Below are 15539 nucleotides of genomic sequence, written 5' to 3' on the forward strand. Positions count from 1 at the left end.
TATTATTTTTTTAAAAAAAATAATTGGCATTCTTACACTGCTTTTGTTGTTATTTTTAATGTAAATCAACTTTCATATGCTACATAAGATATTTTTGGCTATTATCTTTTGACTTTTGAGTAAGCAATTTCTCTTGCATATATCACACAAAAATAGATTTTTTAAAAAAAAAATTAAAAATACCAAAAATAACTTGTAACTTATAAAAAACTTTCATGTTGTGTAAAAAGGCCACATAATTTATTTTTTTATTTCTAATGAGATAAATCAATTGTTAACCTTGTATATCTTTAAGAGTTTTTTTTGTTTTTTTATTAAAAAAAGCCTAGTCCAGTAGCATATCGTAAAACAATTAATAAATTCATCAGTATATTATAGAAAGAGACAATGTCATATAGAGAATATACTTATCTTTGAGTTTGTCAGCCTAACAAATCGTTGAACTATGACAAACTCAAAGACAGAGTATATTCTCTCTATATAAAATTAAATTAAATTGAAGTGAGTATTCACATGTAGCAATAAGGTGGGCAACATTGTTGAAAAACACGCTTTTATTTATTTTAGGAAATATTATGATTTGTTTTCTTTTATCCGTAGCAAACGGAATTTCGCTAGTTAGGATGAAGCTAGGAACGTGTGGATATATGTCCAAACTGAAGTGAACTATACTCGTGTTTCGTGTGTTTGAACATAGTTTTTAGAATTTCTAGTTTAGTCGATCAAAACTTGTGCCAAAGATCCTAAAGGGTAAGAATAAACAGCACAGAAGCTGCCATTATTTCAACAATATAAATTACATAATGCAAAACATATCTACTTTGAACTTGGCCAACAGAACGGGCACAATTTTGAACTAAGCTACCGTACAGAATTCAGTCATCTTGTAACATACACTCCCCAAAGCTAAAAGAAATTAATGTAAAAAGAACTACAGTGCTCAGCTCTGCAAGAGACAACCTCCCCCAGTAACTAGAATGATAAACAGAACAAAATGGGGAATGGCAAAACATCAAGAAATGGCAATAAAGCAAATAATAACTTACATGTGGAGATATACTATATAACAGATATGGGGCTCAGCATCAGCAGGTTTGAAGAACAACCGGGCCAACCCAAGTGCTAAACATATCACTCAATGCCACCTGCACTTCGCTTGAACCATGTTCGCAACTTATCAGACCAGCAAGAAGGGGGAAGAACTGGCCAAGGTTCTTCTCGAAAGATGAGTCACCAAGGCCACTGATAGCTTGCAAGGTTGAGACAACAAGAGGTGCCCGGGCTGCAAGCTCTCTCCGCTTTGAAGAACCGACCGGAATAAGCCAATGACCAAGTGGCTGCGGAGCACCAGAAAGCTGAGATGGGTTTGCAGTGCTCAGGTACACCTCAAGGACCTCCTTACATAAGCCAACAAGGTGGCTTTCCACCTCTACACTCCTCTCATTGGGAGATCTGTCCAAGCAAATGTTCTGCAGGATAGTCAAGCACAACTGATACGACTCGTTCTCCAGGCGTAACAAAGGTGGGTCCTGCATTTGGGTCATCGAGCCCAACTCCTGCAACTTGGATCGCAGGTCATTATCACTGTTTATTTTATGAGCATGAGTAGCAACAGTGTGCAATGCCTCAAAGAGGATCACAGTGTTCTGTGATGATAACCGAGCTCTGTACATGTTATATATCTCCATCACAGCCTACAAAACAGCATGAATATATATAAACAGGGATAATGTAAGAACAATGTAACGAAGACCACATGTACAAATTGCAAAAGATAATGCTAGGAAACTAAGACCCTATAGTGGAGGTGTAGTAATAAATTCTATAAACAAGTGAAACTAGAATAACACTTGAAAGTTCCAGTATGTCAATCTTGAAAACAAAATAAGTTGATAGATATTCATAGGATTGATAAATAGTTCTCCATCAAAGTTCTGTTGTTTCTGAATGAAGAAATTCGTTCCTACAGTGACTAGAGAAATCATCCATATCACCAGGAGGGAGATTTGAAAAAAAAAAATCAGGAAATCATAGGGTGATGAAGAAATATGCTTCCAGAAAAAGATCAATTAAGAACTAGTTTATCAAACAACGGTTCTCTGAAGGAATAGTGCATACCTGAATCAATAGGAGTTGGACAGCAGCCCGGCACTTGGCATCACCAATTGCAAAATACAAGTTCCTTGATCTAGAAGCTTCTCCAGTGCCATCCTCCAATGGTCGAGACTCGTCTTCTGTCTTTTCTGAAGAGCCCCCATTTTCTATTGGTACATTCTCAAGGTAAGCTCCGGATGCAATATAAGAAAAATCAGGAAGGGTCTCAGTGGCAGCTTCTTTCAACGATAAAACCACCTCTAACCATTTTTCATCAACGAAGACAGATCCGGCACTGCTCATCAAACGAACAAATGCGGCAATACCTATACCGGCAAGGCTCTGGTGGGGACGCTTTATGAAACTTGTCAAGAGCAACAGAATTTTTCTAAGAAGAGGGTTTACTGTGTCATAGAACTTAACAAAGAGGTCCACAACTAGCTGCAGGGCCAAAGTGCATGTCTCGTACATCCATGCATCTTGATCAAGTTCTGAAGGATCACTTTCCACATTCTGTCCTTGTGGAGAACCACTTGATGGATCAATGGCATGCCGTACGTAATCAAATATTGGGAAAAGCACTGAATCAAACACCTTCTCCCACAAAGGCAAGGAGAAGAGATGACCATGGTTTCTTAATGTGTCAAATAACACCTGCAAGGCACTTTTCCTGATTTCAGGTCGTAGGTCGAAGGTAAGTTCAGATAATCCTGCAAGGTTTTGAAAAGTTGGGGACACATTATTTGTATTATCTGTACACAAATCAACTGAAAGCAGCAGAAGGTACATGCAGAACAAGAAATGTGGTTACCTGCTAATAAAGGAAACCAAAAGTGTATAGTATCATCCTTATCAACAAGAACTGCACTTTCCTGCTTTCCATCCTTGGTCAAGCGAGGAGAAGGAGGATTCTCCTTCAACCTTGAAGAGGATCCAATGTCACCTTCCGCTAGCTTTGCCGCACAGAATCGAAGAAAACCAATTGCATTGAGGCTTATATCCTTGTTAAACCTACTGTTAGTAAATGCAATAAGACAGTTCACACAATCAGTGAAAGTTGTCGACTCGGTCTCAGTAATGTAGGGAAAGTACTCCCGCAAAATCTTCTCGATAATTTCAAACGCCAGGAGTACAATATTTTTATGGTCATCATATGAAGCTGTTGCAAAGACCTGAAAAATATGTAGCAAATAATCAATACTCAGAGATAAGGAATGAAACAAACCAGAACAATCTACATGTAAAAATCAAGGTACATGGGTGCAAGTAAAGATTCCATACCATAAACATACTCTTCCACCCTGATTTCACATGACTAACACGTGCCAAGACCATTTGAGAGACACATCTGATGATTAGTTCTCTTATCTCAACAGCTCGGCTCTTCCTCATTACAACAACAAAAGGCTTCATAAATTCATTCTGGAAATTGTAGTTAGCCAGCTCTTCTCGTTCCAGGAACTTCATTGCCAGCTGCCTCAATGAATCCATAGCAAATATTGCAATTGAGAGATTCTCTGAGCAGCCAATTGTAACAAAAAAATCAGACAAGACATGCCATATGCTTGACCAGACAAGCCTGATGCGATTCATATTGTAGTGCCTACAAGAGAAAGGGAAACACAATCATATACTGCCTATATACTATAAATACATCAAAGAAAAGTATGGGGAAATACATTGCAATCTGAATATAGGAAGCCCTGTACTTACGCAATCTCAACAATCTTTGTCAGACTAAAAACCCGTGGATCAGAAGCAGATCGCAATTCCTCCATGGAAACTTTACAGAGAGCCTTTACAAAATCAATTATGCCCTCACTGTTGAGTTTTTGACTTCTTACAAATACACGATTCATTTCAGCCATGTCAACTTGTTCTAAGAGGCTTGTCACCACATTGTTCATTTGATCAACCCCAGAAGCTTTGCCACCCACACCAGCACTATCATAGGAACCTCGTTTAGAAGCTGGAACAGTATTTGGAGACTTCTTTTTCAAAACAGGAAGAATGGATGACTTAGCCTGTTTTGATTTATCGAGGTCCGGCTGTTGCAGTGCAAAGAAAGTAGCATCTGGAGGAGCACCTTCTCCTACGAGATGTAGATTTTCAAAACGAGAAACACAGGTCAATATATGCTCCCATGCTTCTTGCAAGTAATTTCCATCTTCATCTGCAATTAATAGAATTGCCTGTGAAGCAATTCGTAGCCACAACAAATTAGCATGAGAACAGAAAAGGCTGAATTTATGATTATGCTAAAACTAATATATAAAACCATGCAATAAGCACCATGGAATATGATTAGAACGAAAAGCATAATACAAATATTCAAAATGCCAACCAAAAGGAACTAACGTTAAACTTTAATGGAAAGTTAGTTTATAGCAGTTCTAACAAGTACAAGACCAGCCGCTTCCAGTCATCACTAAATTCAGATATTACACTTTCACGAGCATTCAACATGCGCTAGACAATCCAATAATATGAAACAGTCAAAGGGAGAAAGATACAACTATACTCCTGAAGCCAGTAAAAGTGAAACAAAACATCAATGTGTCAGTTTCATTCCAATAATTTTCAGCCATATATTTTTCAAAATAATGGTAACAACAAAAGTAGTAATTTCCTGCCAGTGATAGCAGCTGATCGCTACTAATATTTGCATCACAGTAAGTAGAACAAACCTTAATGGCTTCAATATTTTTCTGCTTAATATCCGCAGCCGAGTGAAGTGATGTAAACTTAGCAAGTGAAGTGACAAATGCATCCCTTTGAGTCTTCATCGACATAGCTGCAGTAACATGGATTGCACTGCGAAATCCTTCAAGGCACTGGGATATGACAATCTCATCATCACTCTGGTCAAGTGGAACACTGAAGGCAGCAAGCATAGGAGCCCAGCAAACCTCGACCATGAATTTCAAAACTACTACATCTGTTGCTGGATAGAATACTGACCTGATTCATTCATAAAATATTCTAGATAAATAATTGACATGAGACAAATCAGTAAAATAATGTAGTTGCAGAAATCAAATGGGCAGCAAAGAAAAATGACCAAGGAAAACATGCATTTAGTGTATACAGGTATTGAGCTATCCATCTAGACATCTAGCATGACTTACTCGGACATACGAGCCTTTTCTTTGAATTGCTCCTGCATATGCTTAATGAGATCATCGCTTGTTTCCATACGTGAATCTCGTTTGCGTACGACAATATTAAGAATGTTATCCAATCCAAGAATTTTGTTCGAGCTTGTTGATTTTTGCTGCTGGGGAACAAATTCTTCTTCTTTCATCTTAATCTCTTTTTTCCAAATCCTTTCATATAAGGACCTCATAAATTCTTCAGGCAGGTCTTTCCCATCGTCAATACCTCGATTGTTTCTAATGAAATCTTCTGGTGACATCTGCATTAATTAATACATCACAACAGAACCAAAGGCTGTCTATGGTATATTACACAAAAACTTAGCCAATAAGATACATACCTTATTTTTTACCATTGGATTATGTGCATCGGTGTTGAGCATTATGACTGAATAAGCAAGGACATAAGCTGTATCTGCACTGGAAAAGGCCTTTGGGTTGCATTTGCAGTAACGCTCAGCAAATTTTTCCATAATCCGATCAATCTTTTGAGCTTCTCCAGGCAATCTGAAACCTTGAAGAAAGGCTCTAATGGCTTCATCAAACTCCATGCCTTGAAAATCAAATGAATCCACATATGAATGCATGACTTTGAGGGATAAATCTTCCCTCTCCCCTAAATAATCTCCAATCATAGTCTTGTTCAAACCAGAAGAACTTTTTAAGAAAGCAGCAATTTCCTCAGGTGATTCCCCCACCTTGTTGGCATTTATTAGGAACTCAATTCCCTTCCTGGGCTTTCGATTAAATAGAGAGATACCCTCCTGCCATTCATATAAATCAATCGACCAATACAGATAAGTAAATGGATAAAATCAAATATGCAACAGAACAGCAGCGAGTCATACGGCAAAGGACAGCATCCAGCAAATTCCCACCAACAACTACACATATAGAAATAACTATGGAATAACATCCACCTGAAGTTCCATCTTGTAAGCTCGGCGCTGCTCCAAAGATGCAGCCTCTGAAACCCCATTTGACATTTCTGAATGAGAATCAGATGCTTCACTACATTCGTCTCCATTATCCTCTGTGTGGGAAATCTCGTGTCCTCCATCATTATCATTTTGCTCCGACTCTACTTTAGGAGAGTCAGGATCTGGAATGCGTAGCTGCTTATTCATCCAATCTCCCATGGATCTCAGAATAGCAACCAAGCATTTCATGGCTTCACTTTTCATTGTGGTGTCCTGAGGCGGAACCAATGTGGTAGACACGCCTGCTGGAGGCCCTTGTGCTGTTTTTAGTAGACCATTAACCATCCTGTAGTCCAAAATTAAGATAACACAATATCTGGTTAGCATCCTAATGAGTGTTATAGGTCCTTCGGGGGGACCTTTAAAAAGAAGCTCACTATAGCTCAATTACAGTATTATAAATTACCTCTCAAATATGTTTGATGAGTGTACATCACAATCATAATTGAGAAAAATGTCTACCAAGATTTGAGAATCAGCACAGAGTTTTTCCAGGAAACGAAGAACAATCAACTTTGCTTGATAATTTGGTTGAGCAATATTTTCCAAAACTCTCAGAATAATCATGGGAAAGAATACTCCAATTTCTGCCTTCAATCCTGGTCTGAATCTTGAAACCAAGCTAATAAAAATTGAACAAGATAGCTGAAAGACTATCATATGTGCCGAGGCACAGTTCTTCAAAAGCGAGAGGCATAGATACTGCTTGATAGCCCCTAGAAATCTGTATAAATTGAGACAAAGTAGTTAGAACTAGAAATATTCAAGAAAACAAAAGCACCAAGAAGATGGGTAACAGCTCTACATTAGCTGATATAGAGTAATATGACAATGGCACGTGCAATATCAAAATACAATTGCATCACCTATACAAACCAAACATACTGCGTTCATCACATATTTGAAAAGAAGATGCTCGAAGTGGACAGGTGAATGGTAATAATCATTCATAAGCTATGTTCATCATTTTTATTTCAACAAATTTTGGGCATCAAGTTTCCTGACCTTAAAATTAATCTGAGTGGTGATTATATGGCCATTTGCAGTGAATATGGTTTCCTGTCATGAGTGTAGCTTCAGAAGAAAAGTTGAGGGCAACAACCTAACTGAATTAGTGCTAGTCCATGTGGAGTAGTTGTCATGGGAGTAGGACTGATCTCAGATGAAGTGTAATGCTAACAAATAATGCTTGAGAATACAAATATATATTTCCAGATAACCCTTTGTGTGCTAAGTGGTGATGAAACAAGCAAGTTGTTACGGAAACTTACTGTTCCAGGGGTGGGCTTAGTGAACTTTCAGTCCAAGATTTTAGTGTTTTATACGTCCATTTTTTATGGCTTCATGACAAACCCATCTCTCAATATTTTCAGCTATTTTCCAAGCATAAAGTACAGCAGATCTAATGCACCAATTTAAATACTAGAAAACAGGTTGCACAAAACAAAATGACAGTGCAAAGCTCGCCTTTTCCTCATAACACATCGCAGTCATCATCTTGCAGAAACTTGCTATAATCAAATAGAACAGTGCAAGGAATATGGGGCCATCAGGCCATGGATCTTTCCAATAAAAAATTTATACATGGATTCTATAGAGCAGGACTTTCAATCCATCCACTTGGGCTTCATTTTGGTAGCTTACTAGTTGCCATTTTGCCAAAATTCTGATTCAAAAAGCTCAGAATGCCAGCAGCATACAAGTGCATACTACCGTTAGGATAATTGACCAATTGCATAGTCCATTAAAATTAACGGTCAAACAGTGCTATGCCTTACTAGGTGCAGCCTATACGCTTATATCAGTGCCAACAGTTGTCACTATTGGAATCAACATCAGCAAAGAAAAGTGGCAGTGGTTTAAGTTCAATGTGTTCCAGCCTCGATATTTATGAAATAAATAGAAATCACGCAACTCTAACTTCCATAAAATTGCAATCAGAACTGACTTCTGGTAACAAAATTTTACATAGCAACATTATCCACAACTGCACTACCATTAGCAAACCAATGCCTGATCTTTTCAGGATGATAAGTTATGAGCTTTTTCCTACTTGGACAGCTGGATGTTACTACACCACTTTTCATGGAATAAACAATAAAGTGATGAACCAAATTTTGGTTGATGTTGCTGGTTAATATAACAATAAATTCAGGATGCAAACAGCGTGAAACAAAAACACAAACTGAATTCGAGGAAAGAGCAGCTGTACCTCTCGCTGGTCCGGAAAACAGCCCCAGCATTTTCAAGCAATATCTTGAGAAGTTCAAGAGCAAGGATCTTCCCACGCATCACAATGGGATCAGCTGGAGCATCCTTGGGTGGTGTCTTCATGGAGAGCTTGCACAATGCCCGGAAAACCAAGAAAGCGTCTCTTCGCAGTTTATTCCCAATCCTCACATCAGCATCATCATCCAAAGCGCCCACCACTGCCCCCTCCACACCAATCTCATCCTTACGACCCTCAAGAGCAGATTTGTACATGTTGATCTCCCAGTACTTGGCGTCTAGCATGTCCTTGTCTGTTGAATCAAGCAAATCTGCTGGATGTGCCCCTTCCTCTGCTGCTCTTGTCTCAAATGCACCATCATGAGCCGCTGCTCCACCTGCGCCTGCAGCTGCTGAAGAAGTTGTCCGTGCCAGAGGTGTGATTGCACCATCAATGTCTCCAATGATCTTCGAGATGAATCCCTGTACAAAGTTGGCATCAGCGGCAGGCGAAGCACCAGAAGCAGCTTCAGGCAGCTCGATCACATCAGCCACAACGATGGGTTGCACGGGCACTGTGGAGGAGTCTGCCTCCATGCGGCGGAAAACGATCACCAACATTTGCACGAGTGACGCCTTGGCAGTGGCCTGGTTCACCACGCTGCGGCTTCCCAGGTACATATCATAGCAAGCGCGCACGGCGCGAAGCAGGCAATCTCCATGGAGGCGCACCGACGTGGAGGTGACCGCCGAGAGGAGCGTCTTGAGTAGGAGGAGCTCGATGTGCTCGTCGTCGAGGTGAAGCGCGTTGCAGGCGGCATCGAGGAGGGACGCGACGAGCTGGGCCGAGGGGTCGGCGGACGGGTCGGCCTCGCCATGGATGTAGGAGTGCGCGATCAGCCTGTGGAGCAGCTCGAGCCCGGCCTCGGCGAGCTTGGCGCTGCCGGAGCCGAGCGCGGAGTTGATCGGGCCGAGCAGCAGCTCCGAGTCCGCGAGCGAGAGGCTGCGGAGCGGGCCCGGCTGCGAGGACGACGAGGTGGGCGTCGTGGGGGAGGTGGGCGTGGACGGTGCCTGCGCCGCAGCCGCCGGCGGCGGCGGGTTCTGGAGGCGGTCGAGGATGGACTTGGCAGTGTGGGAGAGCTTGGAGTGCGCCTTGTTGCGCCACGAGGCGTTTTTGATGAGCTTCTCGAGGAAGGGCACGAAGGCCTCCACGAGCCGCGGGTCGGACTCCGGCGGGGTAGGCGGCGGCGCCGCCGCCGGGGAAGCCATTATTCCTCGACGGATCCGCCGCCGCGCCGGGTGGATCTGGATCTGGGCGTGGGGGGGGAGAAGGAGAGTGATGCGGTCCGGGGCTTTGAGGTGGTTTGGATCGGCTAATGGAGGTTGGGGGAGAAGGGAGAGAGATGGCCGCGTCGCGTGCGTAGATTTGGCAGGGGAGCTTCGGTGCGACGGGTCTAGGAGCAGTCTATGGCTGGTGGGGACGCGTACTTGTGGGCCCGTAATGTCAGTGGGAGATTACTGGGGGTTGCGGCTATTAATAAGGGGATAATAATACGCGGGTGATCGAGAAAGGGGAGGCGACGCCCAGTGACGCAATAGGGGCCGAGGAGTCAATGCGGAGGCTTTCATGGGCTATGGTCTTTGGGCTGTACCTAAGTTGGGTGACTAATGGGCCATCATAAATTGGGACCAGTAGAACCAGGTCCAGTTCAGCTGCAAACTTTTGCAATGGTTGACATGGATGGCTCACATGGCGAATATTGAGCGCTTCGTGGCCACGGAAAATTAGTATTCGCCATGTGTAGCATCATATGTTTAAGACCCATGGAATGATCTACAGTGATATGAATAAATAACACCAGGTGCGCGAAAGCACGCAATGTTTCTTCACTAACCTAGCCTTTTTCGATAACACGCAAGAGAGGCATGCGTACGTGGAGAATGATACATGTCGTTGCGTCAATTGACAGGCCAGGGCTTGCGGCAGGAGGTTGCTGGTCAGATATATATATACGTACAGTAATTAACTATGGAATACACAGCATAAACTACTATATGACCAAAGAACAGAAGAAGACAACTGCACGCCAGCATAAATAATTACTACTAGTAGTTATGTGAACATCGCATTGGCTGTGTACATCGGTTGGACGTAGAGGTTAGGTTTAATTATCCTATTTTGTAAAAGAAAAGGTGTGAACATCATATAAATTAAGGTATATATAGTAATTCTGAGCTACTCACTGGTAGAGAAATCATCTTTGGTCGGTCCGGCAAAATCCACGATAGTTCCACATCCAAGAAGAACCGGGACTAAAGATTATTTTTAGTCCCGGTTATAAAAATTTTGATCTTTAGGGACAAAAGATGATCTTTAGTTCCGGTTCATCCACTGTCAGATGTATGTCAGAGGGCCGAGGATCTTTAGTCCCGGTTGATGTCAATAACCGGGACTAAAGATCACCAACTACCAATCGGGACTAAAATTAAACACGTAGTATATAATCCCTATACCTTATTCTCTCCTCCACAGTTACAACTTAGACAGATCGAATCTCACACCTCTCCTCAAATCTATCCTCTCTAACTCTCTTCTCCAACTCCTCCCCTTCCTCCTCTCCTCCCCTTCTCTCCCCTTCCTGGCCGGCTTCCCCTTCCCATCCGGCGGGCCGGCCGGCGGCTGGGCCGCGCGCTGCAACGGCGGGCGGCGGGGCTTCGGGCGGCGGCGGCCGTGGCGGGTGGTGGGGCCGCGGCCGCGGCGGCCGACGGCCGGCGGGGCCGCGCCCGTCGTTCGTGGCGACCGGCGGCGGCAGCGGCTTCTTTTTTTTTTAATTTGTGATGATTCACTGTGATGTATTTGACTGAGAAGTTAGAAATTTGTGATTCATTGTTTGGATCTGTGATGTATTTGAGTAATTTCTTAGGATATTGTGATGTATTTGATTTGTGTGTATAAGTAACTTTATGATTGTGATGTGGATTTGGTGATGTGAATTTGGGATGTTAGTTAGATTTAGGGATTTGCCTACTTGATTCGGGAGAAAATAAAAATGAAAAAAGAAAAAGAAAAAGAAACCATCTGCACTGCCGCTATTGTCTCCTTAGTCCCGGTTGGTAAAGATGGACATCTTTAGTCCCGGATCCTTACTCCTGGTTGGAAAACCGGGATTAAAGGGGGTTCCCAACCGGGAGTAAAGATGGTTTCTCCACCGGTAACTCCTTGTATAAATTGGCTAGCTTAACATGGTCTTAATTGCATTTTGCCTTTAACTATTATTCATGCATACGAAGGTATATTCAAATCAACCACTTTTAAAACTGATCCATATATATCGACCCTCAAAATATCTATATAATGTACTACTTAAAATGTTGGTAATAATGATGGAAAATTCAAATGCTTTTATACCTCCTAATGTGAGACCTGAGAGATAGAGAGAGTAGACTTGTTAGATCAGCTAGCTGGCTATCAGAGACCGATATTGGAGAGTAGTACTAGCAACCATGCCTAAAGCTTCTTTCCAACTATAGGAAGATGGGAGTGGATTCTAATTCCTCGAGGGGATATCCTCTCGTATACCTTTTTCTTTCAAATTCGATGCAAATAGTTGTGAAAAAATCTAAAAAAAATTAATAATGTAGAATATAATGATACCTACTATTCCACCAAAATTCATGTTCAAATTCGATCTACACATCGAGAAACAAAAAAGACAAATTTAGATATAAACAGTACGCTACTATTCATACGCTGAATTTGTCTTTTTTATATCTCGACGTGTGAGTTGAGTTTGGACTTAAGATTTTGTGAAGTTGTATATATGTGTTGTATGAATGTTGTCAAATTTTTCCAGAATTTTTCATAACCATTTAAATGGTTTTTGAGTAAACGAGGGAACATTCCCTCGAGGGATTAGAATAGTTTCCCTAGGAAGATGGCCTCAGCTTTTTATTTTCAGCTGTACCAAGATGGACTTGGATCTTTAGAGTGGATAAGAATGGTTAAAGTTAACAATGTTCTCAACCTATGATGAAGTCAGAGGGGGTTACTTTTTACATCATGCACACCTAATTAATACTTACAGACTATATTTTATTAAATAATACATCGATGGAGCAGTATAATTTTTCCACGGTAGCTGATTTTAATTATAGCCTTTCCACATAAAATGCAACCATTCATAACTACAAGATGAGCACGCCCAAAAATTCATCCACGACCATCACAACTCACAGTTATTAGTCGCAACAAAAAAATGAAATCAGTTTTTTTTTCTCTTTCATTTATCAGCGGTTACTAGGAACAGAAGCTTCTTAAAATCTTTCAATTAATGGAACGGTGACAAATGCTACCAGTGACAAATGTTACTCCTACATGTCAAAGCTATACTACTACTGAAGCTCCCCCGTACCACCTTCCTCTCCTGCAGCCTGCAGAATTGAAGCAAAGCCGCATTGTAACCAAGCAGCAAGTGGGGCATCTTCTTGCACCCTCGGCTAACAACAAGGCGGATACGCGAAAACCGGCCATTGCTGCTTACCTACTCCTTGCTGACCTGCTCGCCATCACCGGCCCGTTCCAATCCCGTTGCTTGCTCTCCTCCTCGTCGTCGCGAACTCTGTCCATGCCGCACCAAATCTTGCGCCTCGCTCTCCATCGATTGATTATATCGATCGTCGTTCATGATCTAGAGTGCGGCGGCGGCGGCTGCTCGAGCTTCACTGCGGACCTGTGGCGATCCAGGAGCTCCCTTGCGAGCGCCTGAAGGTCTCCACCGCCGCCTCCTCCTCCTCCTCCCGAGCTCTCCGCCGCCGCCGTCATGCCGGACGGCGCCCTGGCCAGCGTGGCATATGAGGGCTGCCGGAGCTGGTGCTGCTGCTGTTGGTGATGATGGTGCTGGTGGTGGTGGTGCTGCTGCTGCTGGAGCGGCGATGCCCATTGCGGCTGCGGCGGCGGGTCGAAGAGAGCTGAGAGGTCGACGGTGGTCGGGACGCTCGTCGACGACGGGAGGTCCGAGATGGAGAACGGCGCCGGCATCGGCATCTGCGGCGGCGCCGGCATCAGCGGCGGCGGGGACGGCAGCTCCAGCGTGGCGAGGTGGGCTTGCAAGTAGGTCAGCTCGGCCTGGAGATTCACCACCTGTGGGAGTACATGATCACAAGATCGTACGTGGCAGAAACGTACATGCATCAGTACAGAAAAAACTGTTAGTACGTGCAAGGTTCAAATCACGCAATCACATATAGTAGATCACATGCATGTAATAATAATAACGAGATGAAATTAACGAGTTGAATTGTGCAAACAGATCATCAAATGATTGGTAGAAAAAGAACTCAAAGTTTGGATTTCTAGGACTAGAGATTGGCGCTAGGGCTGTTCTTTCGAGAGGTCAGATCGAAAACCAAGCACAAGTACTCCCACCACTTCGTGGATTGTTCAGAGCCCAAGATTTCACACGCGGCCAGACGGTGAACGTACGATCATATATCGATCCCGTCGATAGAGATCGATCGAGATCGGACGACGCGGACGGCGACGGATGAGACTTGCATATCATTCATGGCAGGTACTACCAGATGCAGGGAAACAGTCTCCTGGTTACACGCTTGGCGTGTTAGCCTCTTTTTCGCACTGCTCGTTGCTTGGCTTGGCCGTGTTGGTTTCCTCCATGGAAAGAGACCTTGCCTTTCTCGAGAAAGAAACACGCCTACTCCAGAAAATCGTCTTGTCCCCCCAACTGCTGATGAGCTAGCTTGAGGACAAGACGACGATCCAGATCCATACGCATCGATCGGTCCATGCATGCATGCACGCAGCAGAAGTAGACCAAGGATTTTCCAAGCAAATCAAACAATACTATCAATCAATCAATCAAGCCGATGGATCGATCAGTCGATATCAAACTCGTTGGAAATCAAATCATGGAGTTAAGCAAGTGGTAGTAGTACCTGCTGCTGGAGGGCGAAGATGTGGGCGACGCAGCCGTAGACGGGGTCGCGGAGGCGGGCCTGGGCCTCGTAGCAGATGGTGACGACGGCGTCGGGGCGCTTGTGCGCCGGGATCTGGAGGAGCAGCTTGGACACGTTGCTGGCGCCGAACACCTTGTGCACCGCCGCGAAGTGCGCCGCGCCCTGCTCCGAGTCGAAGTAGGGCGCGAAGATGCACCCGCTCACGCACTTGCGCCGCAGGAACTTGCACGCCCCGCACGGCCCGCCTCCTCCACCGCCGCCGCCGCTCGGCCCTCCTCCTCCTCCTCCGCTTCCGCCGCCGCCGCCGCCGCCGCCGAGCGCGCTGCTGGCTCCGCCTCCCGAGCTCATTGCTCGATCGATCTCGAGAGCTCTTATACCTGATGAGATGATCTAGCTAGGTAAACAAGTGTGTAGTTGTGTTGGTAGAGATCGATCGATCGATGGAGCACGAGAGAGGAGAGCAAGAGAAGAAGAGGAGGAGGAATGGTGATGGTATTATTATGGCAGTGGTAGAAGTGGAGGAGGGAAGGGCATATGCGTAATATGGAAACTGAAGTCGCCTCCCCGATCTCTCTCCTTTTGGTGCTTGTCCTATTGGTGGAAGGTCATAGGCACAGGGGTTAAGTTTCAGTTCCATTCCATCTCTGGATTTTTTGCTCTCTTTTTTTTCCCTGTTTCCTTCTCCTTGAACCTTTTTTTCTCCCCTCCTGACAGTATTCTCCTCTTCTCTTGCACCTGTACTTTGGCTACACTATACTACTGCAACATGCTTGTCGTACTGCTACTACTATGTGTTGTTTTGTTCTCGTGGTATTGATGAGACTTTAAAGCCACGGCATGGAAGAAGAGCCTAGCTTGCTGGTTGTACAACCACACCCGGCCCTCGCTGGCCCTTCCTTTCTCTTCCCCTTGTGATCTTTCTGCTAGCTCTTTCGCTCTCTTAAAAAGGGCTACTAGAAGATTGCGTGAAGCAAGCATGCATGCGAGGTCGAGCTAGCCATCCCATTTCGCGTCGACACATCCATCACACACGCACACGCACACTGTACCACTACTGTGTCGATCTCGCACACATTCCGCTGCCGCGTTCAGTGGCACGTCGATCGCGCGGCTGGCATGGCCGGCCGGC

At 43.9% G+C, this 15539-nt stretch overlaps 2 protein-coding genes across 2 annotated transcripts; both read right to left on the reverse strand.

The window, feature by feature from the left end:
* Window positions 1-751: 751 nt before the first annotated feature.
* On the reverse strand, window positions 752-9812 carry LOC4332241 (brefeldin A-inhibited guanine nucleotide-exchange protein 2). The gene is made up of 11 exons (XM_015775170.3): window positions 8442-9812; window positions 6636-6953; window positions 6170-6515; window positions 5591-6013; window positions 5223-5509; window positions 4782-5055; window positions 3808-4286; window positions 3376-3697; window positions 2906-3266; window positions 2119-2804; window positions 752-1694 (listed from the first exon to the last, which is right to left on the reverse strand). The coding sequence occupies exons 1-11, from the start codon at window positions 9704-9706 to the stop codon at window positions 1086-1088; spliced, it is 5370 nt and encodes a 1789-aa protein (XP_015630656.1). The 5' UTR covers window positions 9707-9812; the 3' UTR covers window positions 752-1085.
* A 2876-nt stretch (window positions 9813-12688) lies between these two features.
* LOC4332242 (LOB domain-containing protein 30) lies at window positions 12689-15135 on the reverse strand. The gene is made up of 2 exons (XM_015773927.3): window positions 14390-15135; window positions 12689-13577 (listed from the first exon to the last, which is right to left on the reverse strand). The coding sequence occupies exons 1-2, from the start codon at window positions 14756-14758 to the stop codon at window positions 13119-13121; spliced, it is 828 nt and encodes a 275-aa protein (XP_015629413.1). The 5' UTR covers window positions 14759-15135; the 3' UTR covers window positions 12689-13118.
* Window positions 15136-15539: the final 404 nt, after the last annotated feature.

The sequence above is a fragment of the Oryza sativa genome, chromosome 3, assembly GCF_034140825.1.
Source record: "Oryza sativa Japonica Group chromosome 3, ASM3414082v1".
NCBI lineage: Eukaryota > Viridiplantae > Streptophyta > Magnoliopsida > Poales > Poaceae > Oryza > Oryza sativa.